The sequence below is a fragment of the Crinia signifera genome, chromosome 4 (assembly GCF_055691185.1).
Source record: "Crinia signifera chromosome 4, ASM5569118v1, whole genome shotgun sequence".
Lineage (NCBI taxonomy): Eukaryota > Metazoa > Chordata > Amphibia > Anura > Myobatrachidae > Crinia > Crinia signifera.
The window spans coordinates 197,301,276-197,324,659 of NC_139220.1; the positions used below are offsets into that span (position 1 = coordinate 197,301,276).

At 42.1% G+C, this 23,384-nt stretch overlaps 1 protein-coding gene across 2 annotated transcripts in view; it reads left to right on the forward strand.

The window, feature by feature from the left end:
- The first annotated feature begins 836 nt into the window (after positions 1 to 836).
- Positions 837 to 23,384, forward strand: part of LOC146074834 (splicing factor 45-like) — a 35,933-nt gene continuing 13,385 nt past the window's right edge. The window contains exons 1-9 of one of the 2 annotated variants that reach the window (XM_083183373.1): positions 837 to 998; positions 2,535 to 2,674; positions 6,224 to 6,334; positions 7,138 to 7,301; positions 16,263 to 16,360; positions 21,702 to 21,758; positions 22,443 to 22,581; positions 22,816 to 22,967; positions 23,143 to 23,229. In XM_083183373.1, coding sequence (XP_083039499.1) covers positions 2,552 to 2,674; positions 6,224 to 6,334; positions 7,138 to 7,301; positions 16,263 to 16,360; positions 21,702 to 21,758; positions 22,443 to 22,581; positions 22,816 to 22,967; positions 23,143 to 23,229 — 931 coding nt within the window. In that variant the 5' untranslated portion in view covers positions 837 to 998; positions 2,535 to 2,551. The remainder of the gene's footprint in view (positions 999 to 2,534; positions 2,675 to 6,223; positions 6,335 to 7,137; positions 7,302 to 16,262; positions 16,361 to 21,701; positions 21,759 to 22,442; positions 22,582 to 22,815; positions 22,968 to 23,142; positions 23,230 to 23,384) is intronic. The other variant, XM_083183374.1, reaches the window with a different exon arrangement.

The window sequence follows — 23,384 nt, forward strand, 5'->3', positions numbered from 1 at the left end:
CAAGTTTAATATCTATAGGGATAATAGGAATACATAAGGATAGGTTCCATAACATGGTATTTCCACCAGATTGCAAGACAGTCCTGATGGGATGCAATTAGATATGAATGCTACTGGAGGTTTGCGTTCAACTCAGTAACAATAGCAGATCACTTTTTGATTGAGAACTTCTTCCTGGGAGCCATTTATGAGACCACGTTTTCACAAATGTTCACAGTATCACAATACAATTCTTCTGCTGTGTATGTGTTGACAAATCAGTTAAAAAACAACATTAAAACATGCATCTGTTATTACTACAAGCACTTTGTGACGGGACTAAGTAAAAACCGGACCCGGATAAGACACCGGAACGCCGGACCAGACATCAAACTCTGCATTCCGGAGCTTATAGTGTCTGGTCCGAGGGGTGTCCCATGCGGGGGGTGTCTTGTCTGGGGGGATGCCTGTGATTGCCCACACTATCATACTAAAAATAAATTTATATCAGTTTAAACACTGGCGTTGTGCCAATATATATTTCAATTAATTTATGAATCATTCACACTATGTCATATTATACAAAACCCTCCTAATGACTGAGCATAACGAGCCAGTGTCATACAGTATATAATTGAGAAGGTAATTGTTGTGCAATGAGGTACAGCAGATCTATAGAATTGCTCGATATCATAAAATTTATGACCAGACCCCAACTGCCAACACTATCAATGGCAGGGCTCAGTCAGTCTCTCCACTCCAGTCTGAAGTCAATTCTCAACACACAACTGATGTTGACTTCCTGTACTGCGCTCGTTACGTAAATTCCTTACGTTCCTGGAACATAGTTACGTAGTTTCCGGGACCTGAAGCCGAGCAGTGCGTTCCAAGCCTCTTTTCTGACCGTGGTCGTCACGTGACAGTCGTTGTATTGTCGCATGTGAGACGCTTTCCGACTGTGCAGTCGTTGTGCTGGTTGCGGGTCCGGGGTTTTATGGAGGAGAAGCTGCGGGCAGTAGGTAAGCAATACGGAGTGGGGTCTCTATTTCTGTGAAATATAATTACTGTAGGTATTCCATAAACGCCTAACTGACCCTCTCCATAAGGGAGAAAATGCTCTGATCCTGGACTCCCCTGGTAATGTAGGATTGCCATCACCTGTAGTGAAACACCTTTCTTATCAATTACCTAGCTCCTCACAGGGGATGGCAATCATACATTACCAGGGAAGTCCAGGAACAGAGCATTTTCTCCCTCATGGAGAGGGTCAAGTAGGCAAGTATGTATATATTTCAATTAATTTATAAATCATATACAAAACCCTCCTAATGACTGAGCATACGGAGCATGTGGTCGTCAAGTCAGATGGAAACCTATATGGATAGGGTGTGTGTGTGTGTGTGTGTTAAGAGATTAGGTCGATAGTCCATTGCAGGAGAGCAAGCACCAGCATGCTGACTATAAACAGGCTACTTTCACCATTTTAACTCTTTCTTTTCTTATTAGTTGCCAGCTCTCCCTAATTTCCATATTTGACAGCCTTGTCTTTGGAAAAGTCCCAGTATTTTAATACTTCCCAGTTGCGCAGTAATTTATCTTCACGTTTTATGGGGCCTGCAAATGGTGCAACTTCAGCCTATGCTTGCCACCTAATGCGGATCATCGATTTCTGGAGATCCATCCACCATGCAGGTAGCTTGGCTATATTCCCAAACTGACCTTCATGTTTAGAAGACTTTGATCATCAACGGCGCATGGGAGTGTGCATCGTTAACAATATTGAGTGTACACACTAGACGATATTGTGAGCAATATCGCTTAGAAGCCCCTTATAATATCACCTAATTTGTATGGGGCTTAAAGAGTGGCTGTCTCATCTTTGTAGCTCAGTAAATCCGTGTGAGAAGAAAGCAGGCACTTGCTTTGTCCCACCCCAAAAACTGAGGAGGCGTGCCTCCAGCACGGTCCGCATTGCCTCCAGCACGGTCCGCATTGCCTCCAGCACGGTCAGCATTGCCTCCAGCACTGGCTTTCAGCATATCAGTCAGTCACAATGCTGAATGGCCTCTTGTATCCCCGCTAAAACCCCTGAAAGTATATACAAATGTTGTCTACAATGTCTCCTTTAGCTAATTGGAGTACACTGGAAACCAGCTTTATAGTATTACAAGTGTGCCATAACAATTTGCTTCTGCTGAATTGAACACTGTTGCTATTCCTTGTACTGACTGGATAGTTGTCATAGGTAGTGTAGGGAGTACTGAAGGTGGTGGTACTAGGGCTGACCATTGATCGATATTCGTAAACTAGAAATTATGCATCTGGTAGGTGTGTCTGTCCGCTAAGGTTTACTTCCTTATTCTTGCCTTATTCTTTCTGTAGTGCAACGCTATGCAACCCGAAATCTACACACTATAATGAGGCCTAATGAGACTGGCAACCAAGAACTCTTTTAAATTGTATCTCTCTATACATGTATTAGAATTCCAAATGTTCTACATGCTACTAGGCAAAATATATTATTTATTTTTAGACTTAATTTTTCTCTCTTTAAGGTTGAAGGGGAGACAAAATGTCTTTATATGATGATTTAGGGGTGGAGACAAGTGACTCAAAAACAGAAGGATGGTCGAAAAACTTCAAGCTTTTGCAGTCACAGCTGCAAGTCAAAAAGGCAGCGCTAACACAAGCGAAGGTAAGCCTGCATATCATGTAGCGCACCCATAATGGTAGTTTGGGACTCCTAAATTATTGAATGGAAACTACTGTACTAGGTTTGTCTTTTCTATTGTGTTTTGAGCACTTTTGTGGGTACTTGTTTCCTAGCATGGCGCCCCTGATTTTGATCGAAGTGCATCTTATTGCATCGCATGCAATATAGCGGCATGTGATGCGAAGCGATTTTTAATTGTACAAGCACCCTGATGGGTGCTTATAATGTTAAATGCACTCCCATTGTCATCGCCACCCCCACTTTCAACACCATCCCGAAGCGTGGCGAGCGCAGGCGGTACGCGTCCTCTGACCTTTTCATACCCCCCTATCCACGTCGGGGAGCGAGAGAGAGGACACGGATTTCTTTACATGTATTCCGCATCCCCTCGCTGGGCTTGCTACGCTTCGGGCTCGTATTCCGCGTCCCCTTGCAGGGCTCGCCACACCGACGTGGATAGTGGAGGTATAAAAAGGTCGGAGGACGCGTACTGCCGCCGCTCGCCACGCTTCGGGTTGGCGTTGATATTGGGGGTGGCATTGACAATCAGGGTGCATTTAACATTGTAAGCACCCATGAGGGTGCTTGTACAATTAAAAATTGCATTGCATGGCATGCGATGCTATGCAATATTTGATTGTACAAGCACTCCTGTTAATTTAATGGGAAGATCGCATCGCACACCACTAAATATGGTATGCGATGGGTGCCGTGCTAGGAAACAAAGTCCCTTTTGTGTATCAGTATATTATATTTTTGTTTAGATTGTCTAGCATATGGATGTGTCCACATACCCCTATGCTCAAATCATGCTAAAGTAGCTCTTTGTGGTGCATCGCAGGCTTTGCGACTTAGCTGTGTCATACAACTATTTCTTATAGTGTATGTCTCTGTGTGGTGCACAGGTTATTAAGAAGGTAAAAAGTAACTTTTATTTGGATACGTTTAAAAGAATGTAGCGAAATATAGACAGACAGTGATACATAAAGACACACACAGTGTAGGTTTAAAAAGGATAAAAATCCTTACTCAGTGTGATCCAACTCAATATCCTCCTAGATGTTAGTTAGATTCTTATGTATTAGTAATAATCGTTTATTGTACAATTTTCCACAGTGGATTTTCTGTGCGTTTAAGTCGCCTATTACTGATCTGCTGGTAACAAAATAATCTGGGTTTATGTTCCCCTGTGATGTTACTGATCAGATTACTTCACTTCACAATAGGGTAGGCAATATGGTGCCCCGCGGGTTACCCCTCAGGCGGTGCGTGTCTGGTGAGATCTGCCACCTCTACACCAGCACTGCGCGCCGCAAATGAGAGGGAGAGCCGCGTCAATGAGGACGTGTACCCTGCAGAGGAGCTCCGGCGTGTAAGAGTCAGCGCCGGAGATCTCCGTCTGTTAGGAGTCAGATCTGAGCGCTGCGGACGTCACGCAAGTAGCGCCTCTGACTGAGCGGTCCAGTGAAAACTGGCATACTGCTCCGACTAAACAATTTTAAACTAATACAGATCATAATACATATAATAGGGATAGGGGAGAGGAGGAGAGCACACTGAGTGTCTGGGTCAGCGTACGCTTCGCATTGGAGCTTCGCATTGGAGCTTCGTCAGTGGTCCTGACGAAGCTCCAATGTGAAGCTCCTCTGCAGGGTACACGTCCTCATTGACGCGGCTCTCCCTCTCATTTGCGGCGTGCAGTGCTGGTGTAGAGGTGGCAGATCTCACCAGACACGCACCGCCTGAGGGGTAACCCGCGGGGCACCATATTGCCTACCCTATTGTGAAGTGAAGTAATCTGATCAGTAACATCACAGGGGAACATAAACCCAGATTATTTTGTTACCAGCAGATCAGTAATAGGCGACTTAAACGCACAGAAAATCCACTGTGGAAAATTGTACAATAAACGATTATTACTAATACATAAGAATCTAACTAACATCTAGGAGGATATTGAGTTGGATCACACTGAGTAAGGATTTTTATCCTTTTTAAACCTACATTGTGTGTGTCTTTATGTATCACTGTCTGTCTATATTTCGCTACATTCTTTTAAACGTATCCAAATAAAAGTTACTTTTTACCTTCTTAATAACCTGTGCACCACACAGAGACATACTTTCTCTTCTTTCCAAAAATTGTCAAACCTGTGTCCAGTGGTAGCACACCCTCCCTACTCACGGTTAACCAACCGATGTACATATACACTGAGGGTAAATGAGAACAATAGTGCTTTGATAAATCCTGTGCGACTGATTGCCCCACGTCCCCTTTCCCCAAAACTCATTATTTCTTATAGTGGGGCAGATGTATGCAGCCTTAACGAGATTATGCAAGGGTGATAAAGAGAGATAAACATCCAGCCAATCAGCTCCTTACTGACTTTTTTTCAAACACAGCCTGCAACATGGCAGTTAGCAGGTGATTGGCTGGACGTTTATCTCTCTTTATCACCCTTGCATTTATCTCTTGTTAAGGCTTAATACATCTGCCCCAGTATGTGTTAGAGGGTTACCATATGAAAGCGATGGGGAACCTTCAGCCTTCCAACTGTTGACACATCCCAGCATGTCCTGCAACAGTGGTAGCATGGCCACATAGCAAAACTGTAACAAGGCATGCTGGGATGTCTAGGTCCATAAGAGCTAGAGGGCCGAAGGTTCCCCATCCCTGCCATATGGGAAGCCCTGGATTTAACTCTTGGAGCAAGTCAGTTTCCCAGCAGGGTAAACCCACAGGTAACGCACATTGACCCATAGATTCCACGTGAAGTGCCAGGTTCTATAGTTTACCCCTTGTGTTAAGTCCCAAAGGGACTTATCTCAGGGCTGATAGTCTCTGACAGAATCTGTATCTTAACTTACTATGTTGATCGTAAGTACTTAGTACACAAAATGGCAATTCAGGGAAAAAATAGGTACAGATGTGTCTTATACTGTGGCTTCCGTGAGATTTCTGTACCGTCCAAATCTCATGCTGAGTTGCTTTTATATTCAACTGTATATGCATATAAAACCAATTCCTGTGTGGTTTAAGTTGAAACCTAGTGTCTCTGGTACACTGAGCAGCTTTTCCCTGTATCTGCAACATGTCAAAATGTATAATTTAAAGGAAATTACAATATTAATTGTCCATCTTGGTTATGCCGGAAATCTTCTGTATGGTATAAAGATATTCACTGTAGTGTTTACACTATGCTGTTTATGGAGGTTGCCGAGCCCTGCCCAATTTTGAAATGGCAAGATGGGCCCTTCCCTAATCACAGCTCCCTCCTGAAGCAGCCTGCTTGTTGCTTTCCCCACTCGAGGCCCACAATGTCTCACAGGTAGGAAAATGTGCCGCTTCCATTTGCCACCAGGCGAATATATGCCATGCTCATGCGCATGGCATTTGCACTTCCTCAGCGGATTTCTTTTTGTTGTGTGTGTTTTTTTTTTTTTTTTTTATAATGCATCCTGGACTTTCTATGATTTTGGGTGGATTTAAACAACATAAAATGTTTATTTTTTTTTTTTGTATATGTTCCAGACGCACAAGACTAAGCAGAGCACAGTACTCGCACCTGTAATCGACCTTAAGCGAGGCAGTGAAGATCGCCTAATCATTGATACTCCACCTCATGTGGCTGCTGCAATTAAGGTACCTTTATTCTTGCTTTATTATGGAGCATGGCAGTTAGTTATTTAAAACATCCCATTTATTATGTGCAGTGGTCTGTTTTACTGTTATCTGCACCAGTGCCACTAGTGGTCCTTCTTGATAAAGAATGGACACAATAATCTGACCCTCTTCTTTCTTTTTGTTTCTTCCCCGAGAGTCCTCCCCTTTTTTTTTTTTTTTTCTTGCACCTTTATTACTGCTGATCCTAGTGACACTTTTTTTGGAAAGATAAATTGCATTGTGTATTTGCTGCACTGACTAGAATTTTGATTTGGTATACACATTTGTATCTTTGTGTGCTTCATGAGTTTGTAGATAAAGCACAATGGAACTTGGCATCGGAAAAACCCCACAACCGCTACATTGTAGTTCTTCCATTCCGATCTGGAGTCATCCAGTTATTGTGCACAGATGTACAAGTATTGCATATACAATTAATCTGCAGTCTCCTGGTGCATCCTAGTTGAATTGCATTGTGACTAAGATGCATTTTTAGGTAAAAGATGCCTGGCACTAGCAGTGTAACATGAAGACCTATTGTGCCAAGGTTGGCTGTGAATATTGTATGGGTATATACTGTAAGTGCGCTGAATCATTTTATTTTTGCAGTGCAATATTAACAGGTACACAATATGTTCAGACTGTGAAATGTCACCTCTAACTTCAGGTTTATTTTGCTGTACCAAATCAAAATATATAGATCCGTCTAAGTATTTGTTTTTCCCCTACACATCATGTGATTTTGTTTACCATAAAATATAATATTGTACCCTGCTTCTTAGGACCCTGTTCCCAGTGGGTTTTCTGTGGAAGTCTTGGTTCCTTTAGCTGATGAATATGACCCCATGTACCCTAATGAATATGAAAAAGTGGTAAAACGTCAGAGGGAGGAGAGGCAGAGGCAACGAGAGATAGAAAGGCAGAAAGAAATTGAGGAGCGGGAAAAGTAAGTATAATTTTATTTTTCCTGAATGGAAATGTAGATAAATAAGCATATTTATTTATTAAGTTTCGGTACTTGTTTCCTAGCACGGCGTCCATCGCATCGCATACCATAAGCTTTACAATGGTATGCGATGCGATGGCACCCGATGTCATATAATTTAAAATTGTATACCATCGCATTGTATGCCATATACAATGGTATACGATTTTGAATTGCATAAGCACCCTAATGGATGTTTTCAATGTTAAATGGCCCCCCTATAAGATTATTAATTATATAAGCACCCTAATGGGTGCTTACAATGTTAAATGCACCCCCACGCCTCCCCCACTATGAACGCCAACCCAAAGCGTAGCGAGCCCGCGAGGGGTGGCGGTACACATCCTCTGACCTGTTTATACCCCCACTATCCACGTCGGCGTGGAGTTGATTTTAGATGGTGTGGCGAGCGGACACGGAATACATGTAAAGTAGTACGCGTCCCCTCGCCACACTATCTGAAATCAACTCCACTCTGACGTGGATAGTGGGGGTATGAAAAGGTCGGAGGACGCGTACCGCCGTCCCTCGCGGGCTCGCTGCGCTCGCCACGCTTAGAGTTGGCGTTCATAGTGGGGGTGCATTTGACATTGTAAGCACCCATTAGGGTGCTTATACAATTAAAAAAATGTATAGGGGGGCCAAAATCGCATCGCATGCGACTATATGGAATGCCATACGACTGAAAATCGTGGGCGCCGTGCTAGGAAACAAGTACCTAAGTTTCTTATATAGTGCAGCATATTCCATTGTGCTTTACAGTTGAAAACCCATAATAACCTAAAACAAAACAATTGGAGACAGTGACAAAACAAGACTGGAAAATAACAGAAAAGTCCTAGAGGTAGAAAGGCCCTTCTCGTAAACTTACAATCTATAGGGAAATAGGCATTGCTATACAAGAAAAGGTTTTATCTATTGCATGTAGGTCCACTAGATTGCAAAGGTTCTCGGTGGGCTGTATGATGTAGTCACACAGCAATGTTGGCCTGGAGTCAGGAGGATGGGAATGTGAAGAACGGGAAAATATGTGCGGATATGAGTGTATTGTATAGGAAATTTACAAAGGGAGTATAGGTAGTTCTGGAATTGGATAAGCTTGTCTGAGGAGGTGAGTTTTCAGAAAAAAAAAAAAAAAAAAAATATATATATATATATATATATATATATATATATATATATATATATATATATATATATATATATATATATATATATATATATATATATATATATATATGTATATATATATGTATATATATATGTATATATATATATGTATATATATATATGTATATGGGTTGCTTTTGATTCTGCTAGATAACTTAAGAATTAGATTGATATGTCTATTTGGTAAGTATGTGATCATTCTGTGTCAAATTATCATGCATATTTTTTACAAAATGAAAAATATTTTCTCATTTTTGTTTTTATTGAAGAACAAACAATATAATATAACATACAATATAGTTGGCAAATACAGTACAAAAATATTATAGTAATGCAGATATTACAAAGTACTGATTTGTTTTAGATAATACTTTTATTTTTAGGTAACTATTTGATGAAAAATAATAAACTAAATTGAAGGTATAAACTATAACAATTACTTAGTTATATTTATTGATGTTATGAGTCCAACCTGATTTCTAATAATTTTCCAATCCAATGAGGATTGTGATCACAGTCCGCAAGAAATAAACTATCTGAATTATTGTTAACCTAACAAAATGGGCTTTCAAGTTTTGCAGAGAAGTTGACAGTAGATTCCACTATTACAATAGCCTCTATTAAGGAGGAGCCCAGAATTATTCTAAAAGATTAAAAGCTAAGGAAACGTGTCCAATCAGTCATATAAATATCAGTGATAGTAAAGGGCTTATGGGGGATCATATAGTAAGGTGAATGAACATCATTAACCCTTTAATGGTACTCCCGAGATTTTTCCGGGCTATGCTCCAGCGCACAGACTGGCAAACTTGGAAAATGATCGAGATTGCCACTGTTGCGCTGCTTAGTTCTGCTTCAACGGCTGCCTGGCTCCTGCTGCCCAGCCCCTTCTACTCTTCCCCCCCCCCCCCCCCCCCCCCAGCTGTGACCTTGCTAACGTCACGCCACACACAGCCGGGTTGCCGCCGGGAACAGGGGGCCGGGTAGTAGCTGATGTAGTGATCAGTGATGTAGCTGATGTAGTGACAGTGGTTATAGGAACGAGTTGGACTTGAATAAGTAAAAATGTGTCGATCAATAAAAGAATCATAAAAGCCAATGTGTCCCAAGTGTATCCTAAACAACCATAAATATGAAAATTACAACTCTAATATTAGAATTGTTGAGGTCAATTAACAGTGAAAAGAAATACCTATCAAATGTAATTGCAGTGTTTATGTCAAATTTAAGCCATGTATCGAGGATCTGCTGCTCAAAGGACAAACAAAGTCATAGTCAAGTAATAGAAGCGTGTCTAGTGGTAAGAGGTTGAAGAATGAAAACAACTAGTTTGTTCACGTAACTTTTCCAATAACGCTGAGTGGTAAATGTGGAATATGTATGGTAGGGGGGAGGGATGTGCCACAGCCATTTTAAATAATTCAATGTGTCTAGAACTGTAGTAGAGGTTACCGAGGGAGCTAAAATGGTATCATCAGTGACCATTACTGGTTCAGTGATTTGGGAGTTACCGATCTCAAAGATATTTTGGCAAGACATGGGCTTTTCAATAAAAGTTGAGTGTGTAGACTGAGGGGCCTGTGTTCTATCAACAAGCAGCATTATTTGATTCATCTTTTTTTAAAGTAAGGTATGAGGATCTGCGATAATTCAATCGCTAACTGGGTAGTCGAGGCGGTTGTGTTTATAATTACAAGCCTGGCCATCTTTCTTAACCTTTCAATACTCCAGAAGTAAAAATATAGTGTTGAAATTAGAGCAATGTATGAGAATAACTGATGTTTTTCCTAAATAAGTGTATTTTTTTTTTTTTCAAGAACTGCACAGTCCTTTCTTCCTTGTGTATTATACCCCTAGAATATCAGTTCAGGAAAACAAAATTGGTGATGTAGTGAAGTAACCAGCTGCTGTTGTGATCTAACCAGGCTTAAATTTGTGACAGAAATACAAGTAATATACTCTTTCTACCACTAGGTGGGGGTGTTCCAATGCAAATAGTCACTAATGCATAGAATTGGTTTCCATAGAATAGCTGGCAATTAGAACAATGAGATACTTCAAAGTGAGTTTATAGAAGTATACAGTGGGTTAACTGTGGCACAGGGTGGAGGTCGCTACAAGTGATACAGGGACGGAGGTAACTTTTAGTGAACAGGGTAGTAGGCCGCTAAGTCAATGCGTTTCCTACAGCAGCAAAAGTCTCAGGTAAAAAGTGCTCACGATACACAACCCCTTTTAAAGGACCTCCTGTTCCTAAGCGTTGGAGGTTTAGCCCAGTCACAATTCAATCAGAGTGGGGGTCAGCAGTGAAGATATGGACAAGCGACCACTAGCTACCGCTGCTGTTGTAAGAAGTGACTTGGTCAGAGTATTGATTGGTTAGAGGACAAATAAAAGTAAATGTTGAAGAGTTGAGCCGTAGGGGTCGGGGTGTTCACCAATTCCGAGTGACCAAGGTAGCAGTTACCGGCAGACCTCAAACTCCTCCAGCGTTATAGTCTCACAGCTGTAGGGTCCTGCTAGTTAAAATTGTCAGCAGAGTTCCGGGGCGTCTAAAAGGTAACCTAGGGATGCAGCACCATAGATAGTGGGTATGTCTGCAGTAACTGGGAAAGGTCGGCGGCTGTGGCTCCTCCAGGCTGCACACCACAGTCCTCTGCAGTAGCACCACAAGGGCATCGACGATCGGCACCTCCTGGCACGTAGTCTCCAACATTAGCTGCCAGGCTTTTGTCCAGCAAGGTGCGGCTCGGCCAGACAGTGAACGCCTCCGACTACCTCCGAACCCAAGTGCAGCCAGATAGGCGTCTAAGTGGGAACTGTCACAAGTAGGGGGAACGTAGTCCTCCAGAGGCTTCTGCTACACAATGAGTTCAGTCACTGCTGGAACTTACAGGGGCAGGGGTGGCTTTTACAGCAGAGTCATGAAGGTTCTGTCGCTAAATTCCCACAGCAACTTGATTTGTGGTGTATGACGACAGAGGTCGCACGAGTGGCAGAGGTTTCCTGCAGCAGTCATGGCTCCCTCGGGTCCCAGCCGATTCACAAGGTAGCAGCTGTCGGGTTTTGCTTCATAATGGGAGGCCTGGCCAGTCTGCGCCCACCTCTATCTCTCTCTGGTTACAAAGTTAGCTGGGCAGATGGTTGGGCAAGGTTCGTCCCTAGTAATAATGGGCACGGAGGGGGGGTCACAGTCCCCAAAACAAGTTTGCAACACCACCACATAGTCACCGCAGGTATAGTCCGTTAGAGAGTGGGGTTATGGAAAGCACAGTCACACCCATGCCTGAATTTGCTCCAAAAAGCTTGGCAGTCCTGATCGCCACCTTTGTTAGCGCCCAGACTCCGGTAGAGATTCTGTTCTCCCTGACACCAATGCTATCAAACGACTTCAGAGGTTATCGGCAGCATGAGTGAGGAGTGTTACTCCGATCAAATCAATCAAAAAGTGGATGCTAGCAGATTTCTTGAGACGGCAACGGGAGAGCTATTAAAATGCGGCCATACTAGATACCCCACCTTTTCTCACATTTTAAAAAGCCGCAATAAAGGTTTTGATGTGTGTTCTAAAATTCACGAGCAATGCCACCACTATATGTAGCACTATTAACCATGAGGGAGTTATAGAGTGCTTTTTTGTAATAAAGGAAACCTGTAGGATTATGTGTTGGGTAGAAAAAAAGTCTTCCAATATGTATAGCAGAGAAAAGATCATTGATCCAGTTTGAAATTGCCATTTCCAGTATTTAGAAGCTTACTTATTGTTGTCTGGGCACATTAAATGTATACCATATGTACCAGTTCTTCATGGAATAGAAGGGGAAAAAAGCACAACTGGTAATTGAACATTGTGACCAGTCATCAAGTAGAGTCCAATAAGGTACACATATGGTGTGAGGATGCCGGTGTTCATAATACTGACACCAGCGTCCTGACTACCTCCATGGAATTCCCACCGCCGGTCATCCGTATGTATCCCACACATGCAGTACATATCTCAGCATATGCCGTGTCTGACCTTGTGAGCCCCACAAATCCACCAGAACAGGTGGAGTTTGAAACTACTGTATATTTTATATTGTTACTCCTTCATTAGGCTCCTGCTGTAAAGAAGTTACACTTCTGGTTCAAAAACACACAAAAAACTAAATGATCCTATTCAAATTAACTTTATTAAGTACAACTAGTAAATAAAATGTAGCCTAAGCTGCTCACACTGTTTAGTTATTAATCAAATACTGTGTAATCAGCTCACTGGGATTTGCTGTAATACTAGCCATCTTTCCTGTGCATACAGATAGTGTGTGCATGTATTAAGCCAGCTGAGTGAGCTTGGAAGGTAATTTCTTCCTTCTTGATATATGTAATCTTTCCTTTAGAAGCATTATACATGTATATAAGTTGCAGTTTGATTTACTTTCTATTTTAACTATTTTACTATATTTTATTTTCTTGTGATCATTGAGCACTTTCAAACTTTTTGGCATGGGTGGAAATTTATTTCTACTTCATGGAGCCTAACTTTGCCACTAATGTGACTTGTGAAGCCCCGCTCTCAACTCTGGCAAACTGTCTTCTGTTGATTTTGTTTCATACCATCAATGGTGATCATGTACGGTTAGCCTACTGGTGGTCATTCCTACTTTATTCCACAGGCATAAAATTACTATTACTAGCCCCGCCCCCCCTCCCCCCTCACTTGATTCACCATCCTCCAGATTCCACTCTTCCACACATTATTAGTAGTACTAGTCTACAGCAGCAGGCACCGCTATCAGGCAGCAATGTACAAAGAGGGAGCAGCTTGTAAGCAGGGTTTGGCCAGCCGAGGAAACACTCTCGCTCAGCAGCAGGCAGAAGCACACAGATGCCAGTACAACTTTAAGTCCAATCCAGACACCATCAAAAGGACAGCATTGAGCTCTCAGGCTGCAGGCACCACTAAGTGTGACAACAAACCACTACTCAGTAGTCCTCCTCTTAAGTGGGTGGGTCTGGCATGTGGTTGCGCAGCCGATACTCTTTGACATCATGCACAGCTGAACATTGAGTGGGGCAGTACTGAGCCAAGTCTTGTTAGTGCTCTGCACTGCCTGGCTTTAAACAAATCTGCTCAAGCAAGCGGTGATACCCTGTTTTGCCCCGTTGGTGCTTAAACACCGTTTGAAATGCCATATATTGTATTCAGTCTGAAAATATTATATACTGACTCCGGCGTCTGGAATGCTCACAGACTATGTCTAGTTAGACTGTCAATGGGTCAACATTGACGAAGATCAAACATGGAGAAGGTCGACATGAGTTTTCCACACACTTTCCAATTATGTTTGGCCCACTTCATTCTTAGGGAGACTCGAACAGAAATGCCCGGGTTGCGGGTGCAACTCTGGTTATTAAACATGTATGCTATGGGTTAATGCACGCTAGTGGGTAAATTAATCGTGAGTAAAAAGAAGCTCTAATTCAGTGGTTCACAACCTTTTTCTCTCCCGTACCCCTTGATTAGGCTTTTCATTGATGAGTACCCCCTCCTCTCAATTTGAAATATAGACCGTACTTTTGAGTGGAGAGGAAGTGAGCATTATGCATGTCCTTATATTAAGGAGTAGCGGACAGGAATCGTGCCCTTCCATGTCTTGCCACTGGTTGTGTATTGTCTCCGGGGTTCCCACTCACACCTGTAGGATTAATACTGCTGCTTCCTCCACCTGTGTCAGCACAAGGCAGATGATTGCTGATGTCTGAGGGCAGCATGGGAAGCTTCCTGTGGATTGTTAGTCAGGCAAAAGAACAAGGAAACACTGATGATGCGGATGACGCTAAAGACAGAACCGTGACACAACATGGTTCTTCTCCAGGGCAATGGGTCTTCTTCTGCCATCAAAATACTATTTTTCATCTTCCGCCATTACCAATATTATTTTCAAGTACCCCCAACTGGTATGCAGAGTACCCCCAGTGGTATATCCAGGTTGGGAACCACTGCTCTAATTGAATATCCCAGGCATTAAAGCATGATGTTACAACCCTTTTAATTCTCTTGAAGGCAGTGCTTTTGCATTGGGAGCATACCAGGTTTGTTTTATGGCAAAACAAATAAATACGAGATGCTAAACATGCTGGGTACAATTAAAGCAGGTATAACTCTACCCTTAGCATGCCCGCCATGAACGGTGTCATGTGGATTAGCTCACAGACAATGGCTCTTGTTCAGATCTGATCGCAGTACAGATTTGTTCGCAAAATGGGCAAAAGCATGTGCACTGCAGGTGGGGCAGATGTAACACGTGCAGAGAAAGTTACGTTTGGGTGAGGTGTGTTGAAACTGAAATCTAAATTGCAGTGCAAAAATAATGCAGCCAGTATTTACCCTTCACAGAAACAAAATAACACACAAATCTAACTCTCTGCACATGTTACATCTGCCCCCCCCCCCCCCCCCCAGTGCACATGGTTTTGCCTATTTTGAGAACAAATTTGTACTGCGATCAGATCTGAATAAGGGCCATTGTCTGTGAGCTAATCCACACGACAACGTTCATGGTGGGCATGCTGAGGGTTTAATTGTACCCAGCATGTTTAGCATCTCATATTTATTTGTTTTGCCGTAAAACAAACCTGGTATTCTCCCAATGCAAAAGCACTACTTTCAAGAGAATTAAAAGGGTGGTAATCTCATGCTTTAATGCCTGGGATATTCAATTCGAGCCTCTTTTTACTCACGATTAATTTACCCACTAGCGTGCATTATTCCATAGCATACAAATTAAATAACCAGAGTTGCACCCGCGACCAGTCTCCCTTAGGGCCTTATTCTGGTTGGTGCGGTTCTGTCCGCGTGCGGCCGGTCCGCCGATGTTTGGTGTTTGCGCATGTGCAGAGGCATATCTGCGCATGTGCGAACGGCAGGCACGTCCAAATACCGCATGAATTTTCTACACTCCGAACAGGGGGTGGAGAGGGGCGTGAAGGGCTGTTTTGGCTCATTACCATATGTGTACGCCCAGAGTTTCATGGGCGTTCCCAGGAAAACGCTGGGCGTACGTATGGTAATGCGGCCGTGACGCACGTGTGGGGCATGGACATATGACATAGCCGGATGTCAGCTGCCCGCCCATATCCCTGCTTTTGCACGGAGAAATGCCCGAGTGGTCTGGAGCACTCGGTGCTGCCTGACCACTCGGTCCTGCATTTGATGGTCTGCGACCATCGAATGATGGGGGAGGTTCCCAGAGATGGAGAAAGTGTATACACGAGAAATTCACTCATACTCTGTGCGGTCAGCGGCTTACCACATTCGGACGCAGTGAGCGGTCCGTACGGAAGGCAGGGCTCAGGATGGATCGGTCCTGTCCGCATATTCGGATCCGACCGCACCAACCAGAATAAGGCCCTTAGTCTCAAACAAAACTTTGCGTTGAGTGCAGCCTACAGGTTTTGATCTGCCAGAGCTGTTCAAGTAATCAACCTGAGGTAATTAACCAGCAAATTGTATTTCGCCCCACACTATTTACTATATTTCTTTCTGTTTTTACACCATTTATCCCTGTAGAACATTGGGCCTTCGGTAACCCTGTTTAATCTTAAATGAGAACTGTTGCTCTGGGTACATTTCAATAGGTGTTAATGCTCGAGAACTTGTATCAGTCATATTGCGTAAGCCATTTCTTTTATAGAATACCACATTCCTGCAATTTTATAAATGGTTCTCCTGATGATTTTAAGTGCAATATACTCTACTTTGTATTACAGGAGGCGAAAGGACAGACATGAAGCTAGTGGGTTTTCTCGTAGGCCTGACCCAGAATCAGAAGAAGACGAAGAATATGAAAAAGAGAGGCGAAAGAGAGGTATATTTATTGTGTGGTGCTATGGCCAGCTATTTCTTTTGATCTCAAACACACTATTTCTTATTATTGAATAAAGACCATAAACATGTTTAACATTGAGATGTAGCAATTCATAACAACTGAAATTCACTGTATGTTATTGAAAGTGTATATTTCATAAATGTTGTCATTGAATCCAGACAAGTACTGCTGAACATATATATGATGTACATGTGTGCTGTGGACAGTCCTTTTGCATGTGATCCCACTGCCGGGAGGCTGCCAGTGTCGGACCTGCAAGCGGGTCTGATCGCTAACTCTGATCCAATGCGCATGGGATCGCGCGTCAGATCGGATGTCAAACACACGGTTTGACCACTTTTCACCCGACTTCTCATCCCAATCTGTTGGAATCGGGTAAAAAGTGGCCAAAATTGGACTAGTGGATGGGGGACCTTTACACTATGGGCTATTTCACACGCTTCGGCTCCTGCCGGGCGGCATAAAGCCGTGCAGCACACAGTAATTTATCATGAAGGGGATGGCCACAGCCCGGCAGCCGTCCCTTCCAGTGGCGGGATCCGGCTGCAACCGTGCGGCCGGGCCGTGTGAATGGACACAATAGTGTCCATTCACAACTAATGTGTGCGGCACGGCTCCCTGGCCTGTGCGGGATTTCGCCGTCCGGCAGGGGACGGACTGTGTGAAACCGGCCTAACGGTGTACCTTACTGTACACAGAGAAGGAAGCCAGCCCTTGTAACTAACTAGTTCAGGATTCACCAACTTCAGTCCTCAAGGCACACCATATCTACCATAAAGGGACTAGAGATTACAGGGCAATAATCAAGTGAGTTCTTTCCCACATCGCACCAAAACTAACCTGGTTTAGCAGCAGCTAAACCCCTCTAAACTAATGTGTGGCATGTAAAGAGCTGATTGGGCTGAAATTATGGACATTTGCACCTCAACATATCAATGTCTATATTGCTCTGTGAATTAAAAAAACAAAAAAAAACAATCCTAGTCAAAGGAATTGGGGGGGATGGGAGTAGCTATTAACTGGGAGGGGCAGGATTTTTTTTTAATACACTGCTAAGGGAACGTCGGGGTGCTATTATTAAAACTTAAGACCACTGGGGAGGTCTTTTACCAATGGGGGTGGGAAGTTGTTTTATAATAGAGCCCTATGGGGATGCCTACATATATCTTTAAAGAAAATATTTCCATATAAATAGTTTTTGAACTATTATAAAATAGGTAAAAAAACTTTACAGTTTGGGCAGTTTTATGTGAGACAAAAATCATCAGTTAAATGGTTAATCATCTGTGTTAAAGCATATGCATAACCTTAAAACCTGGACTGTTAGTGTGCCTGGAGTACTGTGGTTAGGAATTACCGGAATATTGTTAAGTGCTGGTCTCAACTTGTTTTCATCACTATGTACACAACCTCAATTATTTATAATAATGTTTGATTCATTCAGAGAGGTTTTTCTCAATGGACTAGATTGACTAAATGCTATGAGGTATAATGAAGGTTGCTCCCAAGAACAAGATTAAGAGATTTAATGTGTATGCGATGAACCAGATGCAGACGCCAGACTCGCTGATCCGTATTTCTAGGATAAATGTATGACATGAGCTGATGCCTGCTTCTAGGCCAAACTCTTTGCAATTCAAGGGCAGATGTTACCAGATGAAAAGCTAAACTCGCTTAATAGCGATTTATTTATTCTATTTTTATATTTTTGCCATGATTCAAAACAATTGACATCTCTTTTCATTTACTGTGTAATGGAAGTGTACATATGTCATTTTTGAGGCAATAGAAAAGAAAGTGAAACGTATTGGGTCAGATATAGTAAGCTTCAAAAAGTGGTAAAGTTACGATGTATACAACTCCCCAGCGGCTCCTCTGAGGAAGCCGCTGATACAAAAGGCGGTGAAACGCAATAGTTCACAGACCCCAGTTGCTGGATGCTATCATTTGCGACTTTTTACCACATAATCAGCACCCCATACGATAGATAAATGCAAAGAGGTGTAACTATTACCAACCCAACTAACTGTATTAGTACTAATACTACAGCAAAATCTTACTCCAATTGGGACCACTAATTTATAGTTAACAACTGGACTTGCTTACTAACCACAGAATATTTGCATGCACTAACAAGAATAACATACATCAATTCTGTTGTATTGGATTTCTTTAGTGTGGGTGGAGTATCCAGTCACCTAGACTGCTGCTTGAACTGTAAACAGAAATAGCAAACTTATTTTTATTTTTTATAGAAGATCCCAACTTACAACACATATTTACAAACTATCATCTCTGCTCAAGTGACTTTGTAATAGATTTACATGACTTTTTTTTCAACCCTCAGTTACCCACCAAACCAGCTACTAGAAGTGCACAAGATCTTGCTTTCTAATTAAAGGACAATATTGATATGAACTTTTCACAATTTGGTGTATCGGCGCTTAGGTATTGCTGTTCAGGGTCCATCGGCAGGGTGCCACTATCTTGCCGGATCACATGACTGCACTGACCAATTCCATCTGCAGCCACTGTCAGCCAATCAGTCACCAGGGGGTATAAAGGTGTTTACTACACAAGGGTCTGATTCTAGTGTAACACTATCCTTCAGCTTGAATACAAGAAAAAAGGTGTGATACAGCGCTTGGGTTAGTCTGAAAAGAATTTATTTTTAAAAAATAAATATTAACATAAAAAAAACAATCGATCATGTACAATATATAGAATTCTCATGGAATTAAAAATGGATGGTAAAAAATGGTTATAAGTAACCAGTTGAAAACTGTTATGTTCCAGCTAGCATTCAAATTTGTGAGGGATGAATATTTTGTCCAAATCAACACCTGACTCTAGCTCCTGATGAAGGCGTGTGAACATGCCGAAACGCGTTGAGCCACTGTACAAGTCACTGCTTTCTGTTCCAGTATAACATTGGAGAACCTTCACCCTTTCATTCAACACCTTGGAATCCTCAACACAGCTTATCCAGACCAATTTTACACCATCTTTTGGATCCCCTAATTTGCAGCCACTGAGCCTGGTATCAGCCATACCTTAAGGACTGCATCTCCATACCATCTCACCATTGGGTGATATCTGGGAATCCACCACTGGGAAATCTCCGGGACTCTTTGGAAAATCCCTGTCTCACAGGACTCCACCATCCATGGTAACTATATCCATCTGTGTTGATTTGGACAAAATATTCATCCCTCACAAATTTGAATGCTAGCTGGAACATAACCATTTTCAACTGGTTACTTATACCATTTTTTATCATCCATTATTTATTCCATGAGAATTCTCATATATATATTGTATCGACATGATCGACTTTTTTTGTTTTTTTTTGTTTTATTAAATAATTTTTTATGTTAATGTTTATTGTTTTTTTAAATAAATTCTTTTCAGACTATCCCAAGCGCTGTATCACACCTTTTTTTCTTGTATTCATACAACATTTGGGAGACTTACACCCTCCCGATACAGCAGCTGTAGCGACACTGGTGGTTCCTTTTGTCTTTAATACCACTATCCTTCAGCTTGTCTGCAGCAGTGTCCTGAGCTCCCATCAACTGTTCAGCTTTAGTCCGATCAATTCAGTTATTGCTCTTGGATTATGTTCTTGAGTCTTCAGCTCCAATCCATTCTTATGTCCTTACTAGTCACTCGGATCCAGTCTTCAGGTCATATGGATTCTCTGGTTATCCATGAGGCAGGGGGTTGCGACCTGCATATTGGGTGCCGCTAAGTCCAAGCCTCCTTGCGTGGGTTCTTGGTGAAGACCACCTCAAGTGTTAGACTCTCGACCCTGTCCTGGGTCACCTCAACCTATTTCCCTAGTTACTGTAAACCTTCCCTTTTGATTCATATTCACTACGGAAATCCTGCAAAACTACAGTTTCCAAACTCCAATTCTGTCGGAGCTCAAGACTTTCTGCCGGGTCCACAAAAAAACATTCACTTGAAAGATCTGGGATGAAATGGTATGCACTTCCTCAGTCAGTGACATGCCCAATTTTTTACTTGGACCCTCTGGGACCTTCTCTACATTTGATCCCACAACTAAAGATGAAATATCTTCACTGTTCTCTTCCTCCTAATCTACTACCTCTCCTCTTGATCCTATACCCTCATGCATAAGTAAAGCTCTGTCTCCTGTGCTCATCCCATACTTAACTAAAATGATCAATCTCTCTGTCCCTCCTCTCTATCCCCTTCACTTTTCAAACATGCAGTGATTACTCCCATTCTTAAACACAATTCTGATCCAAACTCTCTAAGTACCATCCTATCTATCAGCTTCCATGCCTCTCCAAGCTACTTGAGATACTTCAGTCAGGCTTTTGTTCCCAACACTCAAGAGACAGCTCTGACTAAAGTAGTGAATGATTTGGTTACTGCTAATTATAAAGGCCATTACTCACTTCTTATTCTTCTACAGCTCTTTTGACACAGTCTACCATTCCCTTCTCATACAAACACTACAATTCCTAGGTCTTCAGGACAGAGCCCTTTCTTGGTTATTATTCTACTTGTTAATTGTTTATCTGATTCCACCTCTTCTTCGCTACCTCTGTCAGTTGGAGTAGGGCTCAGTCTTGGGTCTGCTTTTTTGGATTTATGTCATATGTATGCTGGATGTTACTAAACTCTACCTATCCTCCCCAGACCTGTCAGCATCTCTATCGGTCTGTGTTACTTAATGCCTTTTTTGCCATTTCATCTTGGATGTCCTCTTCCCGTCAATATTTAAAAAACAAATTATATATTTCTACCAACTAATAACCACAATCAATCCTATCCCCATGAGCTTGCTGCCTAGGTGTCATCCTTGACTCTGAACTTTGCTTTGTTCATCACATTCAATCTGTCTGAAAATTATGCTACAATACATGCTTCTACAAAACCTATCCAAAATACACCCATACCTTACACATGACACTGCTAAAACTTTAATCCATGCTCTCATCTGTGACATTAATTATAAGTCTCCTTATTAGTCTTCCCCGGTACAGACTTTCACCACAACAATCAACCCTGATTGCAATTGCGAGGCTGATCAGGACTTTCCCATCCTCCTGACCCCAAAGCCAACATTGTTGGGTGACCATATTATACAACCCACCTTCCCTATAGATTTTAAGCTTGAGAGCAGAGCCTTCCTACCTCTATGACTGTCTGTAAATACCCAGTTCATTTTATCACTGTTTTCAATTGTGAAGCACCACAATATTTGCGGCGCTATGTAAGTAACTGTTCCTAAATGAAAATAAAATGCTTGCAATTTATAACTTTTTTTCTTTCCCTCTTTTTGCAGTAGTCGGAGGAGCGGCTATTGCACCGCCTACATCACTTGTTGAGAAAGACAGGGAATGTAAGTGTTGATGATTTACAAGACTAAATGGAAATAGAGTTCTTAAGGTGACCGCCAGATGGCTGTGCCAATGTAACTGTAACTGATGGAACTATTACTTTATTTACATTGTGCTCCAGCTGGGCAGCCTAAAGCCAAAGTCTCCATCGCACGCCATAAGCATTAGATCATACATGCCAGTTGTATAACCTTTGTTGCATGCACATGGCCAGTATGAATGACGAGCCCAGAGCGCCCATACACGTGTGTTGAGCAGCATTAACAGGGAGCTACATGTGTTTTAGCCTAGGGCACCTGGAACCTTCAATGAGGCACTGAACCCATCATACATACTTAATGAGCTCACATAACAGACTTGTCAGTGTGTGAGCCAACTGTAAGGACTTACAGGAATACCTAGTGCTACCACTAGGTGGAGTCTTATCCATTACTAAAGTTAGTTCCATGACCCATTGGACTTTGCCAACGTGTGTGTGCATATAAGTGATCTTATTTCATTTGCAAACACCTGTAAACCTTACATTTGCTGTAAAAGGTAAAATAAAGTGAAGAAAAAGCTGTACGTAGTGTTTGTTAAAATAGAATACTGTACCTGTAAGTAGCGCTTGATTTATTATATCTGCATAAAACTATTTTTACGTGTGATTGAGGTATACATTATCATTTGAAAATTTCTCTTTTCAGCTATAGTACCATCCTATGATGATGAACCTAGACCTCGTCCCCCAGCAGCGAAGGCTGCAATTCCACCCCCTATATATGATGAGCCAGAGAGACCACGCTCACCAACTGGGCCAAGTAATTCCTTTATTGCAAACATGGGGTAAGACTCTGATCTTTAATTATTTTGCATAAAGCAGTCCAGATGAAAATGATCTACTCTCCCAAATGGCACATGATTTAATCCATCCATGCACCGTTGTATTTAGTTTCTTCTACGCATAGCTTAATTTCACCCCTTCCATGTTTTACAAAGTGGGTTGATATGATTTATGTATGCGACATCCAAAGCTTGAAGGAATTACTTTATTTATCACTTTTTATATTTGTTTCACAGTGGAACTGTAGCCCACAAAATCATGCAGAAGTACGGCTTCCGGGAAGGACAGGGTCTGGGCAAACACGAGCAAGGACTCAGCACAGCGCTCTCTGTTGAGAAAACCAGCAAGAGGGGAGGCAAAATCATTGTTGGAGATCTGGCAGATAAGGGTGTGCATCCTTACTTATTATTATATCAACCGTCGAGGGAAAAAAATTACGTTTTTGATACCTATATTTTATTTAAGATGGTTTTCCATAATAGCGATTATAAAGAAGCTTATATGTAAGTTAATAGCAGTGTTTATTTTTTTCAACTGAGATAAATGACAGTGTCTATTCACAGAGGGAAAGGGGGAATGGGCAGCAGCTCATAGATCAACAGCAGCACTCACTTTTGTGAGTCCACACCCATTTTTTGGGAGCTCACATGGTAAGTCGCACGCAGGAGTCCTGACCCTGCTGATTTTTAAAGTTAGGAGGTATGCATGCATATGTACACACCGCAGACACAAACATGCAGCATATGTACACAGTGCAGACACAAACACGCACACCATACGTGCACACAGCATGTGCTCACACACA